Here is a 20186-nt window from a genome sequence, read left to right as displayed (position 1 = left end):
AGATTTTTGGGTTGTGGGGGTGAGACCCATGCAGACACGGGGAGAATGTACAAACTCCACACGGATAGTGACCCGGGATCGAACCTGGGTCCTTGGTGCCGTGAGGAAGCAGTGCTAACCACTGCATCACCATGCTGCCGTCCCTCCAGTGCTCATTCACTGATAAATTTGGTTGCGATAGCTTTAGATATGTTAAAGTTAATCCAGCATTTATTCAACTTTGTAATGAAACGTGTGCTTCATACAGCCACATATTACCCGTTGCAAGACTTAACTTTCGGAATGATGCGGAACTAAACTCCGAACACGTCAGAGCCTTTGACACACTTTTTGTGTCAACGTTTTCTCATCATAATGTCCCATGTTCACATTTAACATGGCGGTTAGAGTCATAGAATGTACAGTGCAGAAGGAGGCCATTCTACCCATCGAGTCTGCAACGGCCCATGGAAAGAGCACCCTACTTAAGCCCACACCTCCGCCCTATCCCCGTAACCCAGTAATCCCACTTAACCTTTTTTTTTGGACACTAAGGGCAATTTAGCATGGCCGATTCACCTAACCTGCGCATCTTTGGACTGTGGGAGGAAACTAGAGCACCCGGAGGAAACCCACACAAACACGGGGAGAACATGCAGACTCCTCACAGACAGTGAGCCAAGCCGGGAATTGAACCTGGGACCTTGGAACTGTGAAGCCACTGTGCTAACATGTTACCTATATAAACTGTGTCATTGTCAAGGCTATGCCAGCTATTCATTTCCTCCAGTTCAGCATTAATCTTCTCCCTGCTGGTACCAAATTCCCAGCTCTTGTTGTGCGAATGTGATTCCTATGTGCATCCTTTCACTGCTGATATCCCTGTAGCATATCTCTGTTCTTGTTCTCAGCTCTGCAGCTTGTGGTGGTTCTGTAGCACCTGTTCCTAGCAATGTAGTGTTGCACCTCCCAGTGCACAATTAATCAACCATGTTGCAGCAGATCCTGCTGCAAAACAATGATTTAAAAAAATGAAAAGTTGTCTTTATAATCGAAAGACCTGACTTGGAGCAGGATAGTGAAACATTCTAATTACTGTATATCTACTAAATTGAGATGTACAATTTTTTAATAACAGAATGTATTTGTTGATATTGATCCATTTTGAGTTCCACCTTTTGTATTTTTGAAATTATTTGTATTAGTCTATTTAATGTGCTAGCACAGCTCCATAGAGAATTAGTTTTGATCAGTCAGCCCTGGTGTTGTCCCATATGGCACTGTTGCTGGTTGCAGCCTTGCTTCATCAGCATGTGATGGCTATGGTGATAATTGGGTTTGGGAAAGCACTAACTTTCCACAACAAGACCTGGGAGTTCTGGAGCAGCAGGGAGAAGATTAATGCTGAACCGGAGGAGATGGATGGCCTGTGGAGTCTTGACAATGACACAGTGCTACATTTCGTCTCAGCTGAGATCCCAGTCAACACTGGCAAGATTGTAGTATGTACCATTGCTGGAGAGTAATATATGGATTTGAAGAGATTCCTAAACATAAGTAATTAAGGCCAAAAACACTGGCAAGGCAATTCATTTTGTCATTTAAAAAGGAATTAAATCAGCCTACCTCTGTCAGGTGAGACACGAGTGGTGAAACTCTACTATTAAGTTTAATAGATCTCAACACATAATCTAGGCTGAAACATAAGTTCAGTACTGAGGGGGTAATGCATTGTCTTTTGGGTGAGATGTTAAACTAAGTCCCCAAATGTCTGCTAAGGTGAATTAAAAAAAACTGATGACACAAATCACACACAGCAGAGCAGGAGAGTTCCCGGGCAACATTTATCCCTCTTCCAGCAATGTATTTATTTCCGCAGGTTTGCCTGCAACTTTGGAGAGAGAAACAATGTTTGGACTGGTGACCATTCGTCAGAACCCTGGGGTCCCACAATGATCTTGGACCTCTGGTTGATGCTTTAGTGCCCGTTGCCACCACCACCGCAGGTGGAAATGATGAGCTGGAGGCCTCTGATTGACCAGCACTAAAGATCTGAATGGGAAAGGCTCAACAATGGCCACTTAAATGCCTGAACGGCACTTGATTCCATTGTGATTCCACCATGGAACTGACAGGGGTTCTCCGCCGGTTCTTTGGCCGAACATAATCGCAGTTTCTGCTCACTCACCACATATGTCGATAGACCTGCTTAAGTACTTGCAGCAACTTTTGCTTTTATTTCTGATTTTTAACTATCATTGTCTATTGGTGAAACCTTGCAGTGTGCAAGTTAGATTCTATATTTGCCTACATTTCAGAGCTGTTGCCTGTGAAGCTCTTTGAAATAGCCTGAGGACATGAGATGTTATTTAAAAGATCAAACGTACTGTTATGTAGCCAAATACACCAGCCATTTTTCACACCCAAGTCTCTACGAACGGAAGTAGGATGAAGGATGAGTTGATCTGCTTTTTTAGGTGTGATTGACGGAAGAATGTGTGTTCGGACAGTGCTCTTCATCAAAATAGTTTTGTGGAATCTTTGACATCGCCGGAAGAAGTGGATTTTTAATAAATCCTGGGTGCTATGATGCATTTGGCCATTCTAAGCTTCATTAACATGCACTTACATAATTCCTCCAGAGCCTCGATTTTAACTGTAACATAATTTCTCACCTCTTTATAAGAAACATGTTGACTTGTGAATGACGGGAGGTTTGTTCAGACTAATTGGGTTAGTTAACCCCTTGCAAGTGACATCTAGACCACTTCAGTGTGCTCTGTAATACTTCACTTGTATTGCGTTGCATAATTGTGTTAGCAATTCTGTTTTTAAATAAAAACAAAACATTGTTGACGCTGGCATTCTGAAATAAAAATAAATTGCGAGACGTACTTAGCAGGACTGGCAGCATCTGTTGAGAGAGAAACAAAATTAATGTTTCAAGTCAAATTTGAAGAGTATTTCCAGCACTTTTTCTTTTTTTTTTAAATATAAATTTAGAATCCCCAATTCATATTTTACAATTAAGGGACAATTTAGCATGGCCAATCCACCCACCCTGCACATCTTTGGGTTGTGGGGGCGAAATCCTCGCAAACACAGGGAGAATGTGCAAACTCTACACAGAGAGTGACCCAGAGCCGGGATGGAACCTGGGACCTCAGCGCCGTGAGGCAGCAGGGCTAACCACTGTGCCTCGGTGCTGCCCCTTTTCCAGCACTTTCTATATCGACATCTATTTCTGTTTTGAAATAAATCTGACAAATAACTTCTAAAATGGTCTGGTGATATTGTATATATTATCTCATAGCAATTTTACAGTTAAAACTGTGGATCGTTAACATTAATTCGCACAACTCCTGTTCGGTGCACATTGGAAATTTGGAGGGTCTAGTTCACAGGGATTGAGAATCTGTTTGTCAGAATTGCTCTTTGTTGTGAACCTGAATGCCGAGAACTATGAGAGATCCTGGGCGGGATTCTGTGATCCTGAGGCTGTCGCGTTTCTCTACGGCGTCAACATGGCCTCAGGATCAGCAATTCTGGCCCCTACAGGGGGCCAGCACGGCACTGGAACGGTTCATGCCGCTCCAGCTGCTGATCCCGGCATCAAAGGGTGTTGCGGGATACGCGCATGCGCAGTGGCGCCGGCGCCAACACGCGCATTTGCAGTGGCTCCCTTCAACGCGCTGGCCCCGATGCAACATGGCGCAGGATTACAGGGGCCGGCGCGGAAGAAAGGAGGCCCCCAGCCAGAGAGGCCAGCCCGCCGATCGGTGGGCCCCGATCGCGGGCCAGGCCACATCGGAGGCCCACCCCTGGGGTCGGACCCCCCCCTTTCCCCCCATAGGCCGCCCCCCGACCCTTCCAAGCCGAGTTCCCGTCGGCGGGACTCAGCTATTTTACGACAGCCGCTCGGCCCATCCCGGGCTGAGAATCGGCGGGCCGACCACGTAGAGCGGCCCCCGACCGCTCTAATGGTGCCAATTCTCGAAGACCGCATGTTGGCAGCGTGGCACGATTCGAGCTGGTCGCGGGGATTCTCCGGCCCTGCCCCGGGCTAAACAGTCGTAGTTAAAATAACTTGGGTAGAACTCACTTCTACAGGTTTCATTTCAAGAACTTTTTTTCACTTTGCTTGAATCAAAGTTTGTCCAGACTCCAAGAAAGCTAAATATAAGCATCCAAGAACAACAAAGAAATGTACAGCACAGGAACAGGCCCTTCGGCCCTCCAAGCCCGTTCAGTTCTCTATTTACTTTTTTTCTCTGATGCTACTGTTGGGAAGGAACTGGGTGCCAGATGCAGAGTGTCATTCATACAAAAATTGTGACAATATTTGCTATGTTTTCTTCAAAGGCAATCTTTTTTGGAGGTATCGATCCTGCAATTCGTGGAGAAGCATGGCCATTTCTGTTGGGGTTTTATAGCTGTGAATCAACATCAGAAGAACGGGAAGCTCTGCGGATTCAGAAACGTGTAGAGTATGAAGAAATTCAGCAAAAACGGTAATTTATAACTGATGTGCAAATGACTGGCTTCTTGGTTGTTTCTTCAGAACACGGGAATTATTTGCTGTTGACCGTTCGCTCGATGATCAGCTGAGAAATAACCTGAAACTGGAAAACCTTAAAACATTCAGTGCAGTACTGCGAGAGGGCCTTTTCAGATACATCATTAAACCAAGGGCACACCTCTCTCAAGTTATTTTTCTTCATTGGATGTGGGCATCACTGGCATGGCTAACGTTCATTGTCCAACCCTAATTATGCTTGAAGACATAGTGGCGAACCACTATCCTAAAACACTGCATTTCATGTGGATTTGTTTTTATCGCGTTTTTTGGTACAACCAAGTGACGTGCTAGGCTTTTTCAATGGGCAGTTGAGAACCAACCGTATCACTATGGCTTTGGAGTCACATATAAGCCAGATATGGCAAGACAGGTGGGTTTGTTTCGCTAAAGGATACATTTTTTTTCAATTCATGGGATGTGGGCACTGCTGGCTAGGCCAGCATTTATAGCCCATCCATAATTGCCCTTGAGAAGGTGGTGGCAAGCTGCCTTCTTGAACCACTGCAGTCCGTGTGGCAACACCTACAGTGCTGTTAGGGAGGGAGTTCCAGGATTTTGACCCAGTGACAGTGAAGGCACGGCAATATATTTCCAAGTCAGGGTGGTGAGTGGTTAGGATGAGAAATTAGTAGATATTAAAGGTACCATGTTATATTTCAAAGAAGATCATTGACAGATTATCTGGATATTGTGTTTCTGGGAGTTTGTTGTGCACAATTTTGCTGCGGTGTTTTCTACATTGCAACAGTGACTGCTCTTCAAAACTATTTCATTTACTGTATGCTTGTGATGTCCTGAGGTCCTGAAAGACTCCATTTTTAAAAAAGAATTTTTAAGTTTAGAGTATCCAATTTTTTTTTTTTCCAATTAAAGGGATTTTAGTGTGGCCAGTCCACCTAACCTGCACATCATTAGGTTGTGGGAGTGAAACCCATGCAGACATGGGGAGAAAGTGCAAACTGCACACAGACAGTTACCCGTGGCCGGGATTGATCACGGGACCTCAGCGCCGTAGACAGCAGTGCAGGCACCAATTATAAATGTAAGTCTTTTTCCTTTTAATGCTGGGATAAGGAAAGAGCCTTGCAGCTGGAACAAACTGCATGAGCAACACACTGCAACCCAGATCTTGGCAAAAGGATAAATAGAACTGTAGAAAAGGAATTGAGTTTGAAAAGGAATTGAGAGTTCAGGTAGACACAATAGTAACATAAAGATAATTAACAACGGTGATATACAAGGCATCAGCAACCAAATGGGGAATTGGAGGAAGTAATTAGAAGAGATAACAAAGAGATAGGCCACGATTTTGAGTTAAATATTGTAGATTAAAAGATAAAAACAACAATGGGTGGTGGGCTGGTATTGTTAATCAGAAAAAGTAATTTAAAAAGAAGATGCAAACAGTATATCAGAAGTGTTACGGTGCAGAAGGAGACCATTCAGCCCATCGTGTCTGCACCAACTCTCTGAATGAGCAATGCGCCTGGTGCCATTTCCCCCCCCCCCCCCCCCCCCCCCCCCCCGTCTTCTCCTCATGACCCTACACATTCTTCCGTTTCAGATAGGTCTTTTTGATGCCTTTGTTGAATCTGCCTCCGCCATACACTCGCAGAGTTAATTCCAAGACCTTAACCACCCGCTGCATGAAAAATAATATCCCATTTCCTTTTTGTGTCTATTGCCAATAAATTCAAATCTGTGCCCTCTTGTTCTCGATTCTTTCAAGAGTGGCAACAGTTTGTCCTTATCTACTCTGTCCAGACTCCTCATGATTTTTGAATACCTCCATCAAATCTCTAGGCTTTCTCCACCATGTGAAACAATCCCAACTTCTCCAATCTGTATTCATTTTTTTGTTTACATTTAGGGTACTCTATTTTTCCCAATTAAGGGGCAATTTAGCATAGCAATTCCCCCTACCCTGCGCATCTTTGGGCTGTGGGGGCGAAACCCACGCAAACATGGGGAGAATGTGCAAACTCCACACAGACAGTGACCCAGAGCCGAGATCGAACCTGGGACCTGGGCGCTGTGAAGCAGCAGTGTTAACTGCTGTGCCACCATGCTGCCCTTCCAATCTGTAATCATAACTGAAGTTTCTCATTCCTGAACTATGCTCGTCAACAGAATACATTTGGATTTAAATAAAGGATAGGACAAGATTACAGATTGCCAAATAATGGAAAGGAAATAGGGGGAGAAATATGTAGGAAAATGTACGAAATTAGTAAACAATCATCATCACGGGACATTTCAACTGTAAGCAAATAAGTTGGCAGGATATGAAGAGAAGGAGTTACATTCGGCTTGAATTTTCTGTAGCATGGCATCTAACCATTTCTGTTATTAATTAAACGGACCTGTGCGCACTCCAGTCTAAAAACAAAGTGCCAGCAATGTTGTTAAATGTGTGAACTTGAGGGGCAGCAAGGTGGTGCAGTGGTTAGCACTGCTGTCTCACGCCACCGAGGTCCCAGGTTCGATCCCGGCTCTGGGTCACTGTCCATGTGGAGTTTGCACATTCTCCCTGTGTTTTCGTGGGTTTCGCCCCACAACCCACAGATGTGCAGGTTAGGTGGCTTGGCCACGCTAAATTGTCCCTTAATTGGAAAAAATGAATTGGGTACTCTAAATTTAAAAAAAAAAAAGAAGTGTGCAAACGTACAATGGCATAGTTAGGACTCTGGAACTTGAGAAAACAGGGCAACCAACAGGATGTCTCCTAAGCCAATCAGCTTTAAAAATTGGGCAATAAACATGGAAAGGACTGAGATGCAGGTTCAATTTGCGGTACAAATTCAGGTATAAAAAGAGGGAAATAAGGACGGAGAGTAAAAAGGGATGGCAATGAAAACTAAGACATTTTTAAAATAAAAATATTAGAGTTTTTAACATTTCCCTGAAAAATTCAGAACCCAATGTAATGAGACGCCACATTTGAAATAGTTTTCAGTGATGGAAAACTGGATTGGCAGCATTAACAATGATCACATTGTTAAAAAGGTGCTTTCACTCTTCATTGTGAGTTCTAAATATCAATGGTGGATATAGCTCATATGCCAGCAGTACGAAACAGGCTGATAGCGATTAACTTATGTGGAAAAGATAATTTGGAATGTTATAATGAGTCAATTTGTTATAAGCTCTTTTTGCATTACTTACATAGTCAAATTTCACCTCCAAGGTCATTGAGAAGGTCAGTGAATGGGTGACTTATTAGTTGGTGAGGACTCTGGTTCATATTACAAATAACCTCTTGTGGCATGCCCTTTTTTTCGCAGCTTTCAATAGTAAATATCTTTGGAACTGTCTGGTTGTCACTAAATCTTCTTTCTACAGTATTTATCTTCCTGTTATTCAATACAGCCTTTTGGAGTTTTAAAAAAAATATGTGTAGTACAGTGTGGTAGAGAGTAGGTCTTTCATCTGTCGCTAATTTGAAATCAAGCCTCTGTTGGACCATTGTGCAGAATAATTTCTTGAAGGAAAATGAAAAGCATGTCAACACAAGCTACTCTTAAACCTCTCAGTCATGACAGGAATCAGAGTGTCTATCGGTAGGAATGATCAGATTAAAAGTGGGAGAGCAAAAATAATTTTATAGGGGAAAAGCAAACTATAAGTACTGTTGTCACTGTGACATTAAAGATTGCAACAGTTTGAACAGAGAAAGGTTTCAAGTGTACCTTTTAATATGTATGTGCCAAGTATATGAGTGTTTTCTGTACATTTTGCTGGTGACCTTATAATGCAGATTTTATTGCAAAATTGAACTGCAGAACACTTGTCTTGTTTATCTAAAATCATATTTTCAATTATAAATAAAAAAGAAAATCAAACCTTAAAACAACGCTGAAGGGTAATGTTAGATTTCATAATATATTTCAGGATGGTTCTCCTGGATTCAACTACGACTTGCTATAAAAGAACAATTTTGCTTCTCATCATTTTTGTTCATTAGCTATGCCACTACCAACATTGTGTCAAAAATAAAACTTATATTATTTGACTTCTCAATATATATATATATATATATATATATACATATACTGGAAATTACTCGCATGGCAAGAACTGCAATCATAACTGTGATCTGTTCACTCAACCTCTGACACTAGGTCTGAAGGAAGGAGAAGGTAATAATAATCCAGCTTGTTGCCAGATGGCTGTGTAAAAGCAGCTAAACAGAAAAGGGGAGGTGGGCTGTGCGAATTACAGGAATTGAGGCTTGAATTATTTCCCTTTTGTAGATTGTCTATGACTCCAGAGGAACAAGAAGAGTTTTGGCGAAACATTCAGTTTACTGTTGATAAAGACGTGGTTCGGACTGATCGATCCAAACAGTTCTTCAAAGGGGAAAACAACCCTAATGTGGAAGCTATGAGGTACGGTTGTGTGTGACTATGTAGATGGTGGTAGTTTTGAACACAAAGTGACAACATGAATTCCTTAAATTTGCAAGTACTCAACAAGCAATAGTCTGAATTACAGACTACTTTGAATTTTACAATGTCTTTCATTTAGCAGAGGATTGAATATTGCGCTTAAATTCACATTTGATGCAATTAATGTTAATGCTGTCTATATAACATTGATTGCATTTCAGAGTAATTTATACCAGAGTGTGATATATCTGAAAAATTTGATAAAGCAATGCACATCTTTCCTTTTTATCCCGGATACTCCACAAGATAAATGGGCTGGCAATTGGTGACATTTCATTGATTCATGGGAATGTCCAATATCTAGCTTTGAGGAGACTGTGGAAAGTGTCACAAAGACTACAGGAAATGGTTTGAGTTATGCAGAGCTACTTTAAAATTATGCAGATTGCCTTCATGAATGAACAAGTATTTGTTGAGACAAGGCCAGATATGAATCATTAAACTGCTTTATTTCACAGCACCGGAGCATACAGAGGCAAAGATTATGATTGGATGTCCTTATTTTTGTAATAATACAAATAATTAATATGCTATGTCTCAAACTGTAAGTCGTCTTGCTCAACTTAAAGTAATTTCTAACTAACAATGCACACTCTAACTTTCTTGCAACCTTCATTGGTTTTGAGCTCTTTGCTGCTTTTATTTTCATAAACCTTGCTGACTTCACAGTCTTTGCTGGTCTTGACTAACTGACCTCCCAATATGTGTGTCTCTTGTTTCTGATCCATCAGTAATTGGGGCCTTGTTCCTGAATTCCCCAGAAATCTGCCAATCATGACTAATACTGCACCCCCTCCCCCTCCCACACACACCTTGAAACCAGCTTCATGCAAAACCCGCAGGAATGACCAATCCAACTCATGACATGTAATAAAAATAGGAAATGGTGGAAAGCTCATCAGGTCTGGTAGCATGTGTGGAGAGAGAAACAAAGTTAACATTTTCAGTCCATATGACTTCTTCCCAGCTTCATGGCATCCAAATGCTTGGGAGCGCCTGTGTTTATTTAACAATTCTCCTGTTTTGCCTGGGTAATAGTTTCCGTGTCTGGCTACAGAATCTCCAAATACCTAGGGCTTGTGGTATTTTTCTTTAACTTGTGAAAATTCATAAACCTAAATGAATCCCACGTCCTTTACATGGATTTAAAAAAATGATCTAAATTCTGAAAATGTGGCACTTATGCAAATTTGTTTTAATATCTTCACAGGAAAATTTTGCTGAACTATGCAGTTTATAGCCCTGAGATAGGATATTCCCAGGGAATGTCTGATCTGGTGTCGCCAATCTTGTCAGAGGTCAGGGATGAATCCGATACATTTTGGTGTTTTGTCCGATTAATGCAGAATACAATTTTCATCAGCTCACCACGGGATGATGATATGGAAAGACAACTGGTAGGTGCTGAGTCAGCTGGGGAAAAGTATTTTTTGAGTGACAATGAAATGATTGAAGGAAAATAATTTATTTTTTGGAGAAATGTTAAATTCTAATGTGACTCTTAAATTTCAGGTAATACAAATAAATCCTTGTAGCAAGATTAGCTGCTGCCTTAAAAACCCTTTACAGTGTAGTTCACTTGAGAATAAATCATGTTTCATGAAGTACAGTATTAACTTTTGTTTAGTATCTTCTTAACTTCTTGCAGTTTTTATGATTTCTGATGGAAACTTGCAATTAGCTTTGGATAGTTGGATCAGAAATCACTTAAACAACTAAGTTGACCTGTCACTGAAATTTAACTTCGTAGTTCATTTATACGATTTAGAAAGTAACGGTATTCCCTTGATTAGGAATAAATCGTTCCTATTGCCAGTTATTCCTGTGTTGGGGTTGGTTTTTTGAATCCTTCATACAGTATAAATGTAGCTAATTTAGAGCACCAGTACCTCTACGGCATCATGCATTGTAAATGAGGCATGATTTATTAGGTTATCTATTATATATATGACAGTTGTTTTTATACAACACTTTTTCCTGAAATTATATGTATGCACTCTTCTTTGATCTCATTTATAAAATGTTGGCATTTCTCCCTTTTCAAGAACATTGCACAATTACAATATACATTTTATTTTTATTATATATTTATGTAATGTATATTTAATATGCATGTTGTACAGTTCATTTGTGTGTGTGTATATATATTATATATATATATATAGTATATATATTTAATAATCATGTAGTTAGATAATATTGCATGTCTGTATTGTTTTTAAGCTGTACCTGAGAGAGTTGCTGAGATTGATGCACCCCCGTTTTTACCAGCACTTGGTGTCCCTGGGTGAGGATGGCCTACAGATGTTGTTCTGCCATCGGTGGATTCTTCTCTGCTTTAAACGTGAATTTCCTGAAGCAGAGGCACTTCGCATTTGGGAGGCATGTTGGGCTCATTACCAGGTTAGTTTTGCATTGTTAGGCATTTGTTAAGTCAAGCAGGTTGTGGGAGTAACAAACTGCAATAGCTTTATTTTTAAACCAAAGCATTTGAGGGTAGTTTGCACCAATAATTGAATTGGACTCTTTTTCATGTTGGTATTTACACTTTTGTCATTTTATCTCCCTACCTTCCATTGTGGCATTGTCACTGGACTGGTACCCCGGAGACCATGGGTAATGCTCTGTGGTCCTGGGTTTGAATCCCACCATGGCAGATGGTGAGATTTGAATTCAACAATAAAAATCTGGAATTCCAATGATGACTGTTATAAAAACCCACCTGGTTCGTTAATGTCCTGTCGGGAAGGAAATCTGCCATCCTTACCCAGTCTGGCCCACATGTGATTCCAGATCCATAGCAATGTTGTTGGCTCTTAAATATCTTCTGAAATGGCTGGCAAGTCACTCCGTTCAAGGGCAATAAGGGATTGCCAGTAAATGCTGGCCCAGCCAGTGACACCCACATGCCATGAACGAATAAAATATACCCTATCACAAAGCACCTTCCTCCTTCCATTGGTTCAAAGCCACCTTTATTCACTTCTGCTGAACGGTCAACTCAATCTGAAACATTGATTTTGTATCTCTCCACAGGCGCTGGTATATTTCCAGCAATTCTTTATTGGTTAATTTCTGATTTCCAGTATCTACAAAATTTTACCTTAGAACAATTAAATGTTGGTGTTCAGAGGTTTGGTTATCCTTGTACAAAGGTAGTGAAATGCAGGTACAGGAATTAGGAAGACAAATGGTATGTTGATATTTATAGCAAGGGATTTGGAGGAAAGACTTCCTGCTGCTTTAATACAGGGATTTAATGTGACCACACCTAAGTTAGGCCTGTGCAGGTTTGGTCTCTAACTATGGAAGGAATGCTTGCCATATAGTCCATTTGGTGGGTGCAAATGAAGGTTTACAAAACTGATTCCTGGAATGAGAGGGTTGTCCTTATAAAGAGAGATTGCATTAAATGGGCCTATTACTATCTGGAGTTGAGAAGAATGAGAGACGATCTAATCGACAAGAGAGAGCTTGACAGGGTAGATGCTGAGAGGCGAGGGGGCATAGTCTCAAGACAAGGGATTGACCATTTAGGACTCAAATTAGGTGAAATTCATTCAGACGGTTGTGAGTCTTTGGAGTCAGCTTTTCAGAGGGCTGTGGGTGCTCAGTCACTGAGTATATTCAAGGCTGCGATTGATTGATTTTTGTACTCTTAAGAAAATCATGGCCTATGAAGATTGGGTGCAAAAGTGAAGTTGTGGTTGTAGAGCAATCATTATTTTATTGAATGGCAGGGGAGGCATTTAAAGGTAAAGTCGCCATAGTCACAGATGACCATAGGCTGCTTTCCCCTTTGGGGCGGGGAGAGCTAACTGGTTGACCTGAGGATCACCACACCTCAGGCGAGGAGCAAGGTTGAGAAGAAGGGCCTTAATGAATAACCCCAGCCAGCATGAGAATTGAACCCATGCTGCTGGCCTTGCTCCGCATCACGAACCAACTGTCTAGCCCACTGAGCTAAACCGGCCCACAAGAGAGCAGGCATTAAGGGACGCATGACCGACTGCCCATATTTCTTATGTTCCTGTGAACTGCTGACTTTTGGTGGTGACATGTGGAAGGGCAGTCACGCACTAGGTGGCTCCTGCCTGAAAACTTTTACTTTAGACCTTTTCATGTGATTTTTGGAGGAGATTTGCACTGGAGTTTGGTTAGATGGATGGGTTAAGAATCCCTCATCAAAGGCATGCCCAATAAATACAAGACTAGACACCAGAAAAATAAGGAAACATTGTCAAACTCAGAAGCCTCAAGAGCTCTATTTATGAGGCGATTGGCAGAGTCCTGCAGTATTGGTGGGCACTGCACCAACCGCTGAGAGGCTTTTGTCATGATATCCAGATCAGCATATCATGGTGCAATCACACACACACTGATGGACAGGCATTTGGACCAACCAGCGCACACACAACATCGCAGCCAATCACTAGTAAGAGCACACGCACTATAAAAGGGGGAACACGAGAATTCCCGCTCATTCTGGTAGGAGACAGCTCGGGACACAGCTTGCAGCGTGACACTCAGACATAGACCATGTGCTGAGTGCCTCACCAACATTAGTGATAGGGCTAGGTCCATAGGTTAGCTGGTAGCAAACGTACCCAAGTCCATAGTTAGTTGCATCTGTTAGTTAACATAATAAAATACCATCTACAGCCGTGTTGGCTCACTTCTGTATCAGGACACCCAACACGACAGCTTTCAGGCATCTTTGCGGGGGAACTTCAGAAACTATGGCAGGAGGTCTCTGAAGATCATGATTGCAGGGCGGCATGGTGACGCAGTGGTTAGCACTGCTGCCTCACAGCACCGAGGACCTAGGTTCCATTGTGACCCCGGATCACTGTCCATGTGGAGTTTGCACATTCTCCCAGTGTCTGCTTGGGTCTCAGGCCCCACAACCCAAAGATGTGCAGGGTAGGTGCATTGGCCATGCTAAATTACCCCTTAATTTGAAAACAAAATGTTAAAATGAAAGAGTGATTGAGGGAGCGATGTCCTCTGTTCAAGCGGCCTTGGCAAAGTGTATGAAGTGATAAAGGCGCAGGGCACAGAGCTAAAAGAGGTGGAGGTGGCTCAAGACAAAGTGACCAGACCACCTCTCTGGAAGTGGAGATGGCACGGGTGGCCGGTGACAACAAGGCATTGAGGGCCACGACGGACGATTTGAAAGATCGCTGCAGAAGGCAGAACTTGAGGGTGGTTGGGTTGCCGGGGGGCTTGGAGGGTCCGAGTCCGACAAAGTTTATGTCGCAGTTGTATTGGAAGATTGTGGGGCAGGGGGAAATGGTGACCCCTCCTGAGTTGTATGGGCCCCACAGGTTGGTGAGGCAGAAAGCCCATGCTGGTGAGTCACCGCATGCCACCATCGTGCTATTTTACAGTTTTCAAGACAACGAAAGAGTTCTGCGGTGGGAAAAAGATCATTGAGACTCCAGATGGGAGGGTCACGTTGTAAGATCTCTCAAGATGTTGGAGCAGAGCTGGCCAAGTGGTGTTCAGCATTCAACAAGGCCAAGGCTGGGTTGTATCGGACCAAGGTTCGATTTGGTGTGGCTTACCGTTCACGCCTCCGAGTGACTGAAAAATCGAACGATTACTACTTTGAAATTCTGGAGGAGGCTGAGGCATTTGTGCAGAAACATGGACTGGAATCGTGATAACTGAATCATATTGGTTGGGAGATGTAAGTCTGGGGGTGGGAGTGTGAAGTTTGGGTTTTAGTGGGATCTTTTTGGGGCGTTTGGGAGGTTTGGAGCTGGCTTTTTACTGTGGGTTTTGTGGGCTGTTGTCCGTGTATATTTTCTTTTCTCTCCTGGAATGATTAAAGTTTGCTTTGGGCGAGGGACTGGTTGCCGTTGTGGGCCGTTTTTATTCTGCATAGGGGCTGATTTAGCACAGTGGGCTAAATAACTGGCTTGTAATGCAGAACAATGCCAGCAGCGCGGGTTCAATTCCCGTACCGGCCTCCCCGAACAGGCGCTGGAATGTGGCGACTGGGGCCTTTTCACAGTAACTTTATTGAAGCCGACTTGTGACAATAAGCGATTATTATTATTATCCTGCCAGCTAAATAATTAATGAGAGGGGAGGGATGGGAGGATCTGCAGCTCATACTGTCTGGGGGGTAGTTTAACATGAGATTGCGAGTTTCATTTTTGTTTTGGTTGGGGTTTGGGAGGGAGGGGAAAGGCGGGAATCTTTGATTGCCTTGTTTTTTGTTGGGTTATTTGTGTGTGGTATTGATGGGGGGTGGGAATGGGTAGTTCTCTTAGATTGGCTGGAAACCTTTCTTTGCTCTGTCTTGTTGGGGGGGGGGGGTTTGGTGGCCACCTTGAATGGGCCTAGTGCTGGCTCTGTTTAAGTAGTTGCTGGACTGCCCCACAGGGTGGGAATGGCTGACGCTAGGCTGGAGGGGGAGGTGGGGGTAGACGACCCCCTATTCAGCTGGTCACATGGGATGTGAGGGGGTTCAACGGTTTGGTAAAAAGATCTATGGTGTTTGTGCATCTTAGGAGTTTGAAGGCTAATGTGGTGCTATTTCAGTATACCCATTTAAGGATTAAAGCTCAGACAAGTTACGGAATGGTGGGGTGGGGCTCGTATTTCATTTGGGATTTGACAGTAGGGCCCGGGGGATCAGCCAATATTCGGCAATTGCTTAATCTTATCTGTCCCCCCTCTTCAGCCCCTGAGCCAGAGGTAATTATTTCATTGGATGCTGAAAAGGTGTTCGACATGGTGGAGTGGGGGTCTCAGTTTGGGATCTAGGAAAGTTTGGTTTTGGACCAAGATTTAGAACTTGGGCCCAGCTCCTGTTTAGGGCCCCCACTGCAAACGTTCACCTTGAGCTCGAAATATTTCCAGCTGAAGGGAGGGGAGGCACAAGGCCGGGGTGTCCATTGTCCCTGCTATTGTTTGCCTTGGCAATTGAGCCTTTGGCCCTAGCATTGAGGTGGAGGGACATAGAGAAGGGGGAGGGAGCACAGGGTGTCTCTGTCTGTGGACGATTTGGTGTTGTAAGTGACGGAACCTCTCTCCAGTGTGGAGATGATAATGAAGCTGCTTAGCAATTTTGGCTTCTTCTCGGGATATAAATTGAACCTGGGCAAAAGTGAATGCTTTCTGGTGAAACTCCCAGGGAGGGGAGCTGATCTGGGAAGGTTTCCTTTTGCCTGGCCAGGTCCAGCTTCCGTTGTCTGGGAATCCAGGCAGCCTATGATTGGGCCTTGCACCATAAACTTAATTTTGCGGGTCTCGCAAAGGCGGGTGAAGTCAGACTTGAAGAAGTGACGGGCAGGGTCCAGTCGGTAAAGATGAATATTCTCCCACGGTTTCTATTTTTGTTTCAGTGTCTTATAATTTTCCTTCCCAAATCTTTGTTTGTGAAAGTCAATAAAATTATATCTTTTATTTAGGCAGCTCAGACCTCATGGATTCGCAGGGTGTCTTCCCAGAGGGAAAGGCAATCGTGGGGGCCTAGCATTGCTCTATCTGTTATTTTATTACTGGGCGGTACGAGGGTGGTTTATGGGTACGTAATCCATGTGGGGGCGGATGGATGGAAAGGAGTGCCTCTAAAGGCACCAGTTTGTGCGCCTTGGTTACAAAACTTCTGTTTTGCCCTACAAAGTGAACTTCAAATCCGGTGGCTGTGGCCACTCTGAGAATATGGAGACAGGTTAGGAGCCATTTCAAGCTGGGTGCCATATCGTTGTTAGCCTCATTCTGTGGTAACCATAATTCTGTTCCAGCGGCCTTGGACTCATTGTTTGGGGGGAAGGAGGTTGGAGCGGTTCAGGGACCTGTTTATAGAGGGGACCTTTGCGGGTTTTGAGGAGTAGTTGGGCAAGTTCCAGCTTCCAAGAACGATTCTGTTTAGGTGTTAACGGGTGTACAGATTTTTGGGTAAGGAGAGTCCTTCCTTCAACTTTCCACCCTCGTCCTTGTTGATGGATGGGATTCTTTCAACGGTTGAGTTTGGGAAAGGGAAGATATCGGACATTTATAGTCGGCTTGAGTTGGTGGAGGAAGCTCCCTTGGATGAGATTAAAAGGAAGTCGGAGAGGGAGCTGGTTCAGGCTTTTGAGGGGACTGGGGTGAATGAACATCTTGCCGAGATTCTTGTTTTTATTTCGGTGTCTCCAGGTGTTCCTGCCCAAGTTGTTTTTCCAAAGGGTTGAGTGGCTTATTTCCGGCTTTATTTGGGCGGGGAAGACACCAAGGATTCGGAGGGGGAGTCAGGCAAAGGGTCTAGCACTGCCAAATTTGTAGGTCATGTAGGGGGACTGGTTTGGGGGCCTTGGTAGCAGAGCTACTTCTGTTGGCGAAGGCAAAGTACTCGGCGAACCCGGTGGTGATGTCCACACTTAAAATATCAAGGCATCTCCACCTGCATGTTAACTTGAGGGCAGCTTCAAGGATGGCTCCCATTTATGCAAACCACCTGTTTGAGCCGGCAAGAATAGATGTCATATTTGGTGCATTGAGTGAGAAAGAGCTGGAGAGAGTGGGTGATTTATTCTTGGAGGGGCGGTTTGCCAGCCTGGAAGAGTTGCAGGAGAAATTTGGGCTGTTAAGCTCGGACATGTTTCGGTACCTTCAGGTACAGAGCTTTGTTAAGAGGTTTTTTTCCCGGATTTCCCAGTTGTGCCGCCATCATCCTTATTAGAGAGGACTCTCTTCTGTCCGTGGTCGAAGGAGGGCAGTACGTCCGTCATGTATGAACAGATTGTGTGAACAGAAGAGGTGAGTTTGTTGGAAGAGGTGAAGGCTAAGTGGGTGGAGATGTTAGGGCCAATGCTGAAAGAGCAAGTATGGAGGTGGGTGAACGCCACAGTGTCATGTGCGAGACTGAGCCTTATCCAGCTAAAGGTAGTGTTTCAGGCGCACCTCACTAAGGCTAGGTGGGATGAATCATTATTTTGACGGGGTGGAGGATAGGTGCGAGCGCTGCACGAGGGGGCCCACACCTCACATACAAATATTTTGGTCCTGTTCTAAGCTGTTGGGTTTCTGGAAGTCCTTTTACAACACCATGTCAGTGATCCTAAATATTGAGTTTGGGCCCTGCCCTTTGGTGGTTATTTTGGGGGCTTTGGATGTGCCGGAGCAGCGGACAGGGGCAGATGTCCTGTCCTCCGCCTCGTTGGTGGCATGGAGGCGGATCCCGTTGGATTGGAGGTTGGCAACTCCGCCAAGTGCTATGGCATGGCTAGGGGATTTGATGGAATTTTTGCACCTCAAAGATAAAATGCACCGCAAGGGGGTCGATTGAAGGCTTCTACCAGAGATAGCGGCAGCTTATATTGTACTTCAGAGAATTGGTCACTTGGGGGGGGAGGGGAGTATATCGGGGTCGGGTTATTTTCCTTTGTGTTTCACGGGTTGGAAGGTGGTGCTGGGCATTTGTTTGGGGTTTGTGTTCAGTTAAGAATTTTTGATTGTGTGTTTTGTAATTTTGTATAAAATGTTAAAAATTTAATAAAAACATTTTTTTTTAAAACACCTCCTCATGCACGAGGCTCAGCTTGATTCAGTTCAAGGTGGTGTATAGGGCACATTTGGGGCGAAATTCTCCCGAAACGGCGCCATGTCCGCCGACTGGCGCCCAAAACGGCGCCAATCAGACGGGCATCGCGCCGCCCCAAAGGTGCGGAATGCTCTGCATCTTTGGGAGCCGAGCCCCAACATTGAGGGGTTAGGCCGGCGCCGGAGGAATTTCCGCCTCGCCAGCTGGCGGAAACGGCCTTTGTTGCCCCGCCAGCTGGCGCGGAAATGACATCCCCGGGCGGCGCATGCGCGGCCGCTGACAGTTTCCCATGCATGCGCAGTGGAGGGAGTCTCTTCCGCCTCCGCCATGGTGGAGACTGTGGCGGAGGCGGAAGGGAAAGAGTGCCCCCACGGCACAGGCCCGCCCGCGGATCGATGGGCCCCGATCGCGGGCCAGGCCACCGTGGGGGCATCCCCCGGGGCCAGATCGCCCCGCGCGCCCCCCCCCCCAAAGGACCCCGGAGCCCGCCGACGCCGCCTTGTCTCGCCGTTCAAAAGGTGGTTTAATCCACGCCGGCGGGACAGGCAATTTATCGGCGGGACTTCGGCCCATCCGGGCCGGAGAATCGAGTGGGGGGGCCCGCCAACCGGCGCGGCGCGATTCCCACCCCCGCCGAATCTCCGGTGCCGGAGACTTCGGCAACCGGCGGGGGCGGGATTCACGCCAGCCCCCGGCGATTCTCCGACCCGGCGGGGGGTCGAAGAATGACGCCCCTGATCAGTGCACAGATGAGTAGATTTTTTTCCAGTGGTAGAGGATAGGTGTGAGCATTGTTTATGGATAATCACGTGCATATGTTCTGGTCTTGCCCTAAACTTGTGAGCTTTTGCGTCTCCTGCAGCACCATGTCAAAATTTCTTGGGATTGAGGTGGAGCCTTGCCCTTTGGTGGCTATCTTTGAGGTCTCAGACTCACCAGAGCTGCAGACGGGGAAAAAGGCGAATGCTCTGGCCCGTGCCTCACTGATAGCCCAAAGTCGGGATCTGCTTAGTTGGAGGACTCCAGATCCGGCTCGTGCTTCATCGTGGTTCAGTGACCTTATGGAGTTCTTGCACTTAGAAAAGGTCAAGTATAATATGAGGGGTTCGGTAGAAGTGTTCTATTTGAAGTGACAGCCTTTCATTTCCTATTCCAAGGAGCTGGTCACTGTCGGATGTTGGGGAGGGGGGTTGGTTTGGGATTTACTTTGGGATTTGGCTTGGTTGTTTTTCTTTGGTGTGTGGGGGGGGTTTGAAACTGGAATTGTAATTGTACTAGTTGTGTGATATGATTTTTACGCTGTTATATTGAAAAAGGGCAGCACGATAGCACAAGTGGCGAGCACTGTGGCTTCACTGCACCAGGGGTCCCAGGTTCAATTCACAGTTGGGTCACTGTCTGTGCGGAGTCTGCACTTTCTCCCCGTGTCTGCGTGGGTTTCCTCCGGGTGCTCCGGTTTCCTCCCACGGTCCAAAGACGTGCAGGTTAGGTGGATTGGCCATGCTAAATTGCCCTTGGTGTCCAAAAAGGTTAGGAGGGGTTGTTGGGTTATGGGGATAAGGTGGAAGTGAGGGCTTAAGTGGGTCGGTGCAGACTCGATGGGCCGAATGGCTTCCTTCTGCACTCTATGTTCTAAGATAAC

General features: G+C 44.8%; 1 protein-coding gene across 5 annotated transcripts in view; it reads left to right on the top strand.

The window, feature by feature from the left end:
* The window catches only part of tbc1d16 (TBC1 domain family, member 16), a 143870-nt gene that overhangs the window by 77388 nt on the left and 46296 nt on the right, over positions 1-20186 (top strand). For all 5 annotated transcript variants that reach the window (XM_072483498.1, XM_072483494.1, XM_072483496.1 and 2 more), the window contains 4 exons: positions 4342-4490; positions 8812-8946; positions 10217-10403; positions 11230-11409. In XM_072483498.1, coding sequence (XP_072339599.1) covers positions 4342-4490; positions 8812-8946; positions 10217-10403; positions 11230-11409 — 651 coding nt within the window. The remainder of the gene's footprint in view (positions 1-4341; positions 4491-8811; positions 8947-10216; positions 10404-11229; positions 11410-20186) is intronic.

This window comes from Scyliorhinus torazame, chromosome 18, assembly GCF_047496885.1.
Source record: "Scyliorhinus torazame isolate Kashiwa2021f chromosome 18, sScyTor2.1, whole genome shotgun sequence".
In the NCBI taxonomy this organism is placed as follows: Eukaryota; Metazoa; Chordata; class Chondrichthyes; order Carcharhiniformes; family Scyliorhinidae; genus Scyliorhinus; species Scyliorhinus torazame.
Note: the sequence above shows the minus strand (reverse complement) of the source record. Positions and strands in the feature narration are given on the sequence as shown.